Source organism: Odontesthes bonariensis, chromosome 2 (genome assembly GCF_027942865.1).
Source record: "Odontesthes bonariensis isolate fOdoBon6 chromosome 2, fOdoBon6.hap1, whole genome shotgun sequence".
NCBI classification, from domain to species: Eukaryota; Metazoa; Chordata; class Actinopteri; order Atheriniformes; family Atherinopsidae; genus Odontesthes; species Odontesthes bonariensis.
Genome location: NC_134507.1, coordinates 11,435,415 through 11,445,364, shown reverse-complemented (window position 1 = coordinate 11,445,364; position 9,950 = coordinate 11,435,415). Strand labels below are relative to the sequence as shown.

General features: G+C 41.6%; 1 protein-coding gene across 1 annotated transcript; it reads left to right on the top strand.

Annotated features, from left to right (window-relative positions):
- Positions 1 to 1,426: 1,426 nt before the first annotated feature.
- On the top strand, positions 1,427 to 6,712 carry tbxtb (T-box transcription factor Tb). The gene is made up of 8 exons (XM_075483964.1): positions 1,427 to 3,768; positions 3,849 to 4,113; positions 4,216 to 4,350; positions 4,519 to 4,580; positions 4,701 to 4,762; positions 4,863 to 5,039; positions 5,349 to 5,481; positions 5,903 to 6,712. Exons 1-8 carry the CDS (start codon positions 3,563 to 3,565, stop codon positions 6,171 to 6,173), a joined length of 1,311 nt encoding a protein of 436 aa, XP_075340079.1. The 5' UTR covers positions 1,427 to 3,562; the 3' UTR covers positions 6,174 to 6,712.
- Positions 6,713 to 9,950: the final 3,238 nt, after the last annotated feature.

Below are 9,950 nucleotides of genomic sequence, written 5' to 3'. Positions count from 1 at the left end.
ATAAACCATAGTGAAGAGAAGCTTATTTCTTTCTAAGTCCCAAATGCCAAAAAGAGACGTGTTTGTGGATGAAATTATGAATGTATACATTTTAGAGAGGACCGTAAAGGGATTTTAAGACATTCTAGAGGATTGAGAATGTCGATGATTTGCGGAAAAGCTTTCAAAGAGAAAAGTGAGGGACCCGGAGAAGAGGTTATGCTCAGGTGCTCAGATGAGCATGTTTGGGTAAGCATGCAGACTCATTTTTTGTCTCACCTCTGTGTCAAAATGGGCCTAAGCAAACAGGGGATGAGCCCGGCTCGAAAGAAAGCTGGGGAAGGCAAACAAAATGGTCAAAGCTAAGAGGCATGCAGGAGCATTACTCACTACCACCCTGTGCTGAAATCTGTTACTCCTGTTGACATCCTCACGGTGCCAATCCAGGGTTAAGCTGAGAGTATTTCCCCTAAAAATCAAGTAGGAACAATTTTCTGTGTGTGTGACAATAATTTGAGTAATTACATAATACAATTCTTTGTTGTTCAGATATATAATCCCAACCAGGTATGATATTGTCTTGCTGAGACAAGCAGCAGCACATGTTCCAACACATGTATATTTTGTACAGCACGAGCGGTTCCTTCACAGATGTGACTTATCCTTGCTATTGTGACTAAATGCTCACTAATACCATCTCAGATGCTTGCTATTGAACTGTGTGTTGATAACTAGTGAGTTTCTTCCTTACCTATTTCACCTAAAGGATGGGATGTCCATTATTTCTAAAAAAGAATTTCATATTTTCATTCAGCTTTCAGACCTTTACCTGAATCGGTGCTGGTTCCACCTGCCAAACATGTTTCTTTTCCAAAGAAGTGCATTCAAAGGTTAACGGATATTGAACATTCATCTTTTGCCTTGTCCCATCCCATGCAGAGACTTTATCCAGATCCACAAATGTCAAATTATTTGAAATTCTTCTTTCATAGACTATACAAATTTAGGCTTGCCCCTTTTCCAGCCTTTTTCTCTTTTAACTCAAATGAAAAGTCGCAGTGTGATTTGCAGTTATTAGCTTAAAACCATTTATATCTCAGACTACTCCAGACTGAGTCAGTCCACGCTTCAGTGTGTTGTCTGAGCTTCCTTTGAGTTGCAACTCTGAGGACCTGGGGAAGTTCTATAGCACCATATAGATTAATAAAGTTAAATCACAGTGCTACAAACTTGCAACTGCGTGGGGTGTTGAAGAAGAAGAGATAGGCGCCAAACGGGACACCAGTACTGTGGGAAGTGACACTGGTTATGACACCCAAGACTTCTACACCATAGTAACTTCAGCTTATATGCAAAGTGATTAATGGATAAGGAAATCATGAATAAATGTAGTGTGCCACCCACAGATGAAAGCCCCCACACTTAAACTTTGGAGCCTACATTTATCAGGATCTTACAGAGCAGCAAGCCTGACTTGGTAAGTCAGCCATTAAGGGCCTTTTAGTTGCTGATGTGACAGTGTTGCATGAATTAATAGGGGTAAACTATCATGTTCTCATTCCCCTGAGTTTTCCGAGGAAAGACAGAAAGCAGAGATGTACTTGTGACATCTGAGAAAAAGGTATGATCTTTCTCTAGCCAACAGGTCTTTTCGTACAGCGTGTGAGAATTCAGCTACACACAGAAAACATAGAGGATATGATGCTTGGACAATGGATAATTCCACCTTTTTCCTCTGAGATCTGCTTTTATGTAACATGCAGTACCATGAAGACAGACAATCTTTTAACTGCTCTTTAAACTGAGTTGGGTTTGTTTTTCTCGGCTTGCTGAGAACTGTTGGTCCAGACTGCTGGCCAGAGAGACAGGCTGGCAGGAAGAGCGAGGCTTCCAAGTTTTGGTTGGTAACACAAACCGGCCACAACACAACACCACAGAGCTCTATGGAAGCTGACACATAGCTGCCACACATGATCTGCTTTTAATATTTGTTTTTATTATTTCTTTCTAGGGACCTACCATAGCAACAGCGTCACCCGTGCACAGTAGTTATTTGTGAGAATAGCACTACCGTGCTACTTGGATTTAAACTACTTCTTAAGTTTCATTGTTATCAGTCACAGTGTTTTTCCTCTTCTCTCCTCACGCGTGCTTCCACCCATTGACTTAAAACATAGGGAACAAAAGTCAAACCAAACAGTCACCTATTTGCTCTCCAAAACACCCAAGAAGTGCCCAGAATCACCAGCCAACACCTGAGCAGGATGACCTCCGTCTGGTCCATCAGAGCAAACATGCAAAACTATGCAAAACTTTTTTTTTTTCAATACCTTTTTGTGAGAGACAAAAGCTCAATTGTCACTTGCTGTCATGCACGTGTGGGTGTTTTTATTGGCAGCCATCAAAGTTTTGAGGCTTTGATTTAAGACACAGCAGTTGGCTGTTATAAGGCCCCTGATGTTGAAGATGTGTCATAAAATTATAATGAAATACAAGTGTTTATCAATGGATTCATGTTTGAACAAAATGCCCCCTCTGTAATCGTGTATTTCTTTGCTTCCTTACACAGATACTTGGATGGCTGTGAGCAATGGAAAAACTAGACAGAATTCTGCGAATGTATGCTTTTTTGCTGTCGGTTATCGGTTCAGTTTTTGGATCCAGATTTGTCTCGTATCTTTTTAAAGTTTAATCACTCCTTCTTCTTTACGTCACGAGCATGGCTTTTGCTCAGCTTACTTGCACAAAATACAACATGACAATAACACTGTGTGAAATTCTATTCTGAAGAAATTGGGTCATTTATTATTGTGTATCCTGTAAATAACTTTACTCTGTGGGTTTTCTTAAATAAAAGTTATTCTATGAATATCTGAAAGTTAACTGTGACAGTGGTTGATACATAAAAGTTACTCATTTACAGTCATCCACATTTACAGTTCGTTTAATCCCTTGAAACATGTTATTGTCGCACTTTGAGTTTTTTTTGTTTGTTTGTTTTGTTCATTCTTATATTTAGTTAGTCAATCACTGATGGGTGTATCTATTCCTGATATAAACAAACAGGCACCGCTCGGGGTGCGTCACTGTATAGCATTTAATCTAACAGAAAACTGGGCGAAATTTCTATCTAGAAAATAAGACACAAATCTGCAAGTAAAACCTCCTGTAATGCAGAAGACCAGCCGTGCTCAGCCTGCAGCGGCTTGGCTGCTGCAGGTGTGGCTTTGATCTAAGTGTCAATATTTACAGGTTGATGTAATAAAGAAGGTTAAACTGCCTTATTCAAATCGCTGTCATCCTGTGGGCCTCAATGACATGGCCCCTCCCAGCCAATGGGTGACAAGCCCGCAAAGATCAAAGAGGAGGCGAGCCAACCATCTCTGCTCCAAAACAGTCATTCTGAGATGGAGCTTCTCTTCAGCCTATATATTCTGAAGCCCCTCCTAATGTCTAGTGTCTTGAGATAAAAGTTGGCTTTGTTTGCACACAAAGGGAGGAAAGAGTTTCCTAAGGAGCGCCTAAAGGCTCTTGAATAAACCCTGTATTGACAAACTGCACATCCCTGGAGCTGTTGGACACGATGGCGACAGGCGCTGGCGAGTGTCCCAGCAAGGCCGTTCAGTACCGGGTGGATCACCTCCTCAGTGCGGTGGAGAATGAGCTGCAGGTGGGCAGCGAGAAGGGCGACCCCACGGAAAGGGAGCTGAAAGTGTCCTTGGATGAGAGTGAGCTGTGGCAAAAGTTTAAGGATCTGATAAACGAGATGATAGTTACAAAGAATGGCAGGTAAGCTTGCGCGCGCATAAATTGTATGTTTAGATAGATAGTTGCCTAAGTTTTTTTTTTTTGTCGCGTTTTTTCTTAAGGCGCATGTTTCCGGTTCTGAAAGTGAACGTGTCTGGTTTGGACCCGAACGCTATGTATTCTTTCTTGCTGGACTTCGCCTCAGCGGACAACCACAGGTGGAAATATGTGAACGGGGAGTGGGTGCCTGGAGGCAAACCCGAGCCCCAGACTCCCAGCTGCGTGTACATCCACCCAGACTCTCCAAACTTCGGGGCGCACTGGATGAAAGCTCCCGTCTCCTTCAGCAAAGTCAAACTCACAAACAAACTCAACGGCGGAGGGCAGGTAAGGAAAGTGTTTGCGTGTGTATAGGCTTTCATTTCAAACTGAAACGCAAGTAGAAGTTACGACTCGGCCATATCGAATAACCGCTGTTGTGTTTTAAAGATCATGTTAAACTCCTTGCACAAGTACGAGCCACGCATCCACATCGTGCGCGTCGGAGGCCCGCGGAGGATGATCACCAGCCACTCCTTCCCGGAGACCCAGTTCATTGCTGTGACAGCGTACCAGAACGAAGAGGTCAGCGACTTCAAGTTTCGTTTTAGTTTGACGACAAATATCTTGGATGCGACAAAGTTTGGCCTGGGTGCGTAAAAGACGCGCGTAATTTACGCACCGTACTTAAGCACTCTTTGATTCTTTGTTCTGCGATCCCAGGTCTTGTGTGTTTGTGTCGTTTGATTTTAGATAACTGCACTGAAAATTAAGTACAACCCATTTGCCAAGGCCTTTCTAGATGCAAAGGAGAGGTAAGAACCCATGAAGCTGAAATTTAATTACAACAGATAATTGATGTAAAAAAACAAAACAAAAAAAAAAAAAACAACTAAATGTGTCCGGTAGAAATAAACCAGGCTTTATCTCTGCAGAAGTGACGGCAAAGACATGAGGGAAGATGCAAATGAAAACCACCAGTCTGGTTATTCTCAATGTAAGTTTAAACTGTATCGAATTTGTTCGGCTTCCTGTTAAACTTGTAAGTGTTTACGGTACTAATTTGGTCTGGTTATTTCTCCCCTCTGTGGGTCCAGTGAGCAGCTGGTTTATCCCAGGCACAGGCGCCCTCTGCCCTCCTGTCAGTTCTCACAGCCAGTTTGGGAGTTCCATCTCCCTCTCGCCGTCCCACGGCTGCGAGCGCTACTCCACCCTGAGGAACCACCGCTCTACTCCTTACACCAGCCCTTACGCCCATCGGACCAACTCGCCCAGTGAGTGTCCATCTCACGCATCCAAGAAACGCCACACTTCCTTCCCCCTCAACTATTAACAAGAAAGTCAAACAAGTGCTGCTGAGTAGGGAATGTTGTGCATTCCTCTGGCTTTTGTGTGGAGTGGAGCCACAGAGCAGTAAATTGTTTGGTTTCTCACAAGGACTGCCCAAGATTTACCTCAACTGTCATACTGATATTAGGGTGTCACATCCTGCAATATAATGTGAATACAACCAATGACAGGATTTGGTGTCTGACAAATCTAACCGAAACCACTAGATCTCAGTGTCTGTGTTTGTGTTGCAGCCGGTTACTCTGATAACTCGTCACCCTGTCTGTCGATGCTCACCAGCCACGATAACTGGTCCGGTCTTCAGATGCCGGCACACTCCAGCATGATGCCCATGGCCCACAACTCTGCCTCCGGTGCAAATTCTAGGTTTGTGGTACTTGGTTTGTCTATTTCTAGCGGGTCTGCATAGAAATATAAGCGAGACAAAACACTTAAATGAAAGAGGGGGAAAAAAATCTTTCAAATGATTTTGATAGTTTCTCCACAAACGTCTCATTTTATCTTGATTTTTAAAATGTCAAAACGGACACTGAAAAATTGTACAAAACAAACAATCAACAAGGAGGAGAGCATTACAAATAACATCAAATGACAATGAAACAAACAAACCTTAAGATTACCAATTGTACTGACAGAAGTAACAAACCCAATGTTCATGGAATCTTTTTTTATTTATTTTTTTACAGATACGTTGAAAACATGTAAAGAGCATGTTTGAAATGTTGCATTTGAGTGTTTCTTCTAAACCATCCTAAAGAAGAAGTTTTCTGTCTGTCTCTCTGTACAGTCAGTACACCAGCCTGTGGTCTGTGAGTAACTCACCCCTGACTCCAGTGCCCCAGAATGGGGGGATTAACAGCTGCCTGGGCTCCCAGTTCCTCCGAGGGTCCAGCAGCCACTATCCAAGCCTGTCTCACTCTGTCACAGTGCCCCCTTCTGGCTCTCCCATGTACGACAGCAGCTCAGCCACAGAGGTGCATGATGCCGCTCAGTATGACGCCTCCCCCCATGGCCGACTGCCTTCAGCCTGGACCCCAGTAACCCCTCCATCTCTTTGATGGAAATATCTGTGCGAGCTGAGAGAGGGTGCATGTCTGCAGGATGTTTGATTTGACTTTTTAGAGAGAATCAACCCCCCCCAAGTGATTTAGGTTTCATTCAATCCAGACACACATTTCCCAAATAAAACACACTCTTCAGCTCTGCTCAGTCTTTATTGATTCAGGATGTTCGCATTCAGAGACTTGCCCCGCTTTTAGGTGGGTGAAAATGAGAAGAAGTAAAGGCTTAAATTAGCATCCAAATAAATATCTGGTTACCACTAAATAAGCAAAAGGCCTGCTTGTGATCTGCTTATATTAAGCAAAACTAAAAAGTCAAGTTCAGAGCAGTAAGTGAATAAGGATGTACATCTGAAAAAGTAGTATAAGAAATGTGTATAGTGTAAATGACATAGCATATAAAGTTTACAGACTGTAAATAGACTCTGTAAGTGGAAGCTTTTTTGTACCACAACATTGCTGTTTGAGATTGTATGTCAGGTCACAGTATGCTGCTATGCAGATGGTACCCAACTTTCTATGTCATTAAAAAAAAAAAAAACACGTCTCACCTGTCTGTCCTTTACTTCCTGCTGCTTACTGCTCACTATGCTGCTCTCTGTTTAAGCGGTCCACTGTCATCTCCCCAGGTCACAGCGCCCATCATGTAGCCGCCATATTTCCAGAATGAGAAACACAGATGCACCCCAACTAATATAAATCAGACTCAAATTGATTTTGCTCCTTTCAGTTTAACCTTACAAATGTATAGCTCACCTGAAAAGTGCTTTTTTAAACTTCTTTTTTTATTATTCTTAGGAAGGGTTCATTTATTTGAATGGCAGCTTTTCGCCAACCAAAGACAGTTTGATTTTAGAGTTCTTTGTTTCATTTGAATATTAATTAAATTCAGAGAAGGGGAAACATTTTCACTGGGGCAATTTAGTGTTTAAACCAATCACACCACCACATGGTGCTTCAGTAAAACTCACCACACTGTTGACCCAACTATTCCGTACTTTTCTGCGTCCCTGCTCGTAAAGTTCACGAGGAAAATTAGTTGGAGCCTGAAGTTATTGACGAATAAGACTTTATGGTATTTCTTTTGCGAAACCGTTTAACAGAATCAAATCTTTGAATAATAGGAATAACCATAAAACCTCCCCATTCACAGTGGATTAAGAGACAGTTAGTTTGTTAATTTGTTTTTTAAAATGTTATTAAAATATATATATATATATATTTCCCAACCGAGATCTATAATATTTAGCATATATCCCCATAACGAACAGAGTTCAAGGTTTTCGATATGCCGCGTAAGGGTAAGCTTTTTTTTCTTGGCGGTTTCTGGCTCACAGTGTGAAGGCTTTTGAGAAAACGGCCTTGAAAGATATGGACTATGAAATTCCGTATGTTTTTATAAGAAACCCCTACCATAAGGTAAGAACTCTAACTCTTTTGTAACACGATCAAGCTTCCTCTGCTGATTACTTACACTAATATTGGTTGTGGTATGAAGTTGGTGAAATGATTTATTTCAGAATGCGCATACGGTATCCTCCACCTACATATACACTTATGAGCATGATGCCCAACAGAAATTAAAAAAAAAAAAAAAAAAAAAAAAGTACCCTTTGAATAAAGACATGTTAGAATGGCTTGGAATCTCAACCCTGAAAAAAAAATAATAATTTGCCTATAAACTTGCCTTAAATGTACAGGATTGCTCTCTGCTCTATCACTATTTTAAGTGTGCTCACTGTTTTTCATCACCCTTTCATGGTGCAAGCCCATGTGTTTTTTTTTGTTGGTTAAATATGAATGTATGACATAAAAATGTCCTCAGGACACACCTCAGTGTGATGTTTGGTTGATGGCGCTCATCAGCAACTGGACATTCAATTAACATTTTACATAATCTGTGTTCCTTGTTTTGTAACTGATTGTGACATAGAACTAACAACAACATTCTTAGAACTCCTTTCTTCCCTCTGCAGTCAGGATATCACCTCAGCACTTATACGCACCCATATTGTATGAACAGGTCTTACCCCTGTGGATTCCTGGTCAAAACGTTGCGATGAGAAGCTTCCACAAATTTTGAGGTTAATCGTGTCTAAAGTTGTGAGCAAAGGTCTTCCGGTCAGCCCAGCCTCCCAGGCTGCCTACAATTCCAGCTTCCTTCGCTCTAACCTGGCAATCTTAAACAAAAACCATCATAGGCTCTTAGTTTGGTTGCTCAGTTCAGGACAAAATAGCTTGGATAGAAACCATCCAAGCAGCATCCAGCATCGTTGTCGTGTAACGGGTAAATTATATTCCTTACTTTCTGATGACAGTCAGGACTCCACCAATCAGGCGTCTGTTTCATGAACTGTTTCGCCTGCTGCACGGAATGATTGCTTACTAATCAAGTATAGAATAAATGCCAGGGTTGTCACTGGCTGGACATCGTGCAGAGGATAATCCACTCTGTAATGCTGTTGATCATGGACCTTATGTGGCCACAAGTGACTCAACAAACATTTCTGTTAATCCATCTGTCTCTAGGTGGAAATGGTCAGGTGCAGTAAGGTTGTAGAGATCAATCAATAATGTAAAGTCGTTTCAGTTAATCTGCCGCTAAATGTTTTGGTGTGATGTTGGGGTAGTGTCTTTCCTCCATATGTAGGAACTTAGTTTGACTCATGACAAAACCCATCAGGTTGTAGTCATAGCTCCCGCCTCAGCTGAGCTCCAGGAGTGGAGTAGCGTACCGAAAGGAACTGCTTTAAATTTACAGTGGATTTACAGCATCATCTTTTTGTGTTTCATAATACCTGTAATTTCTGGTCAAATTCACACCCCTAACATGTAAGCTAAAAGCTACTGCCATCATTTAATCAATAACTGTAATCAATTAGTGAAAAACATTTTAGTCAGTCATTGTTATAGTTAACGTCACAACTTTCCATTATAGTTATAGTTAACTTCTCAAATATCCTGTTCTTGACCCTAACGCTAACCCCTCAACCCACTCCGTTTTTTTTGTTTTTTTTTCAAACAAGTCCTGTTGAAATGCCCCAATATTGGAACTGGTCGTGGCAAAGAGTAGCAGAGAAAGGTCAGGCAGTGTCATCTGTTGGTGAGCGGAGATGTGGGTAGGGTCACATTAAGATATTCATATATCTCCATTCACTGAATAAGGAAAAAGGTGTACAGTCATACCCAAGCTATTATAAGGCCATGAGAAGGATTCTCAGTGTCACATTATCACATGTATTTCTTACTTTTGTATTCCTTTGGGTTTTAGAGGCTGGCAAAGCTCTCTGTGGGCCAATTTATTTTCTTAAAAACTCTCAAGAATAACAGCACTGTAACCTAAAGGAGATACTCGGCAATGTCCAAGTCCGCAGAGGCATTCTGTGTGAATGTTAAAGAAAGTGTATCACAAAATGAGGAGCAACTGAGAGAGACGGGGAAGTGTGAAAAGGGGCATTATGACTGAAAAGAAAAAAGAAGCAAGGCCAGCAAAGAGGCACAAGAGCCCATTCAGCTCAGGGGATCAAGGTCAGTATATAAGGACATCATGACAACCCCCCCTTCCTTTTCCTGCATGCACACAGCAACAACAGTCCAACAGGATGGAACAGACATATCTAATCTCCTCAATTAAATACAAAACTCCCTGATTCACTCGTGTTTCTATTCATCTCAACATCAGTCCATCTCAGCTGAAACGGTCTGCCCGGTTAGTACAGCTAACTGCTACATATCAGTGTTGATTATAGGCTGTAACTTTCTTGGTTTTAATGC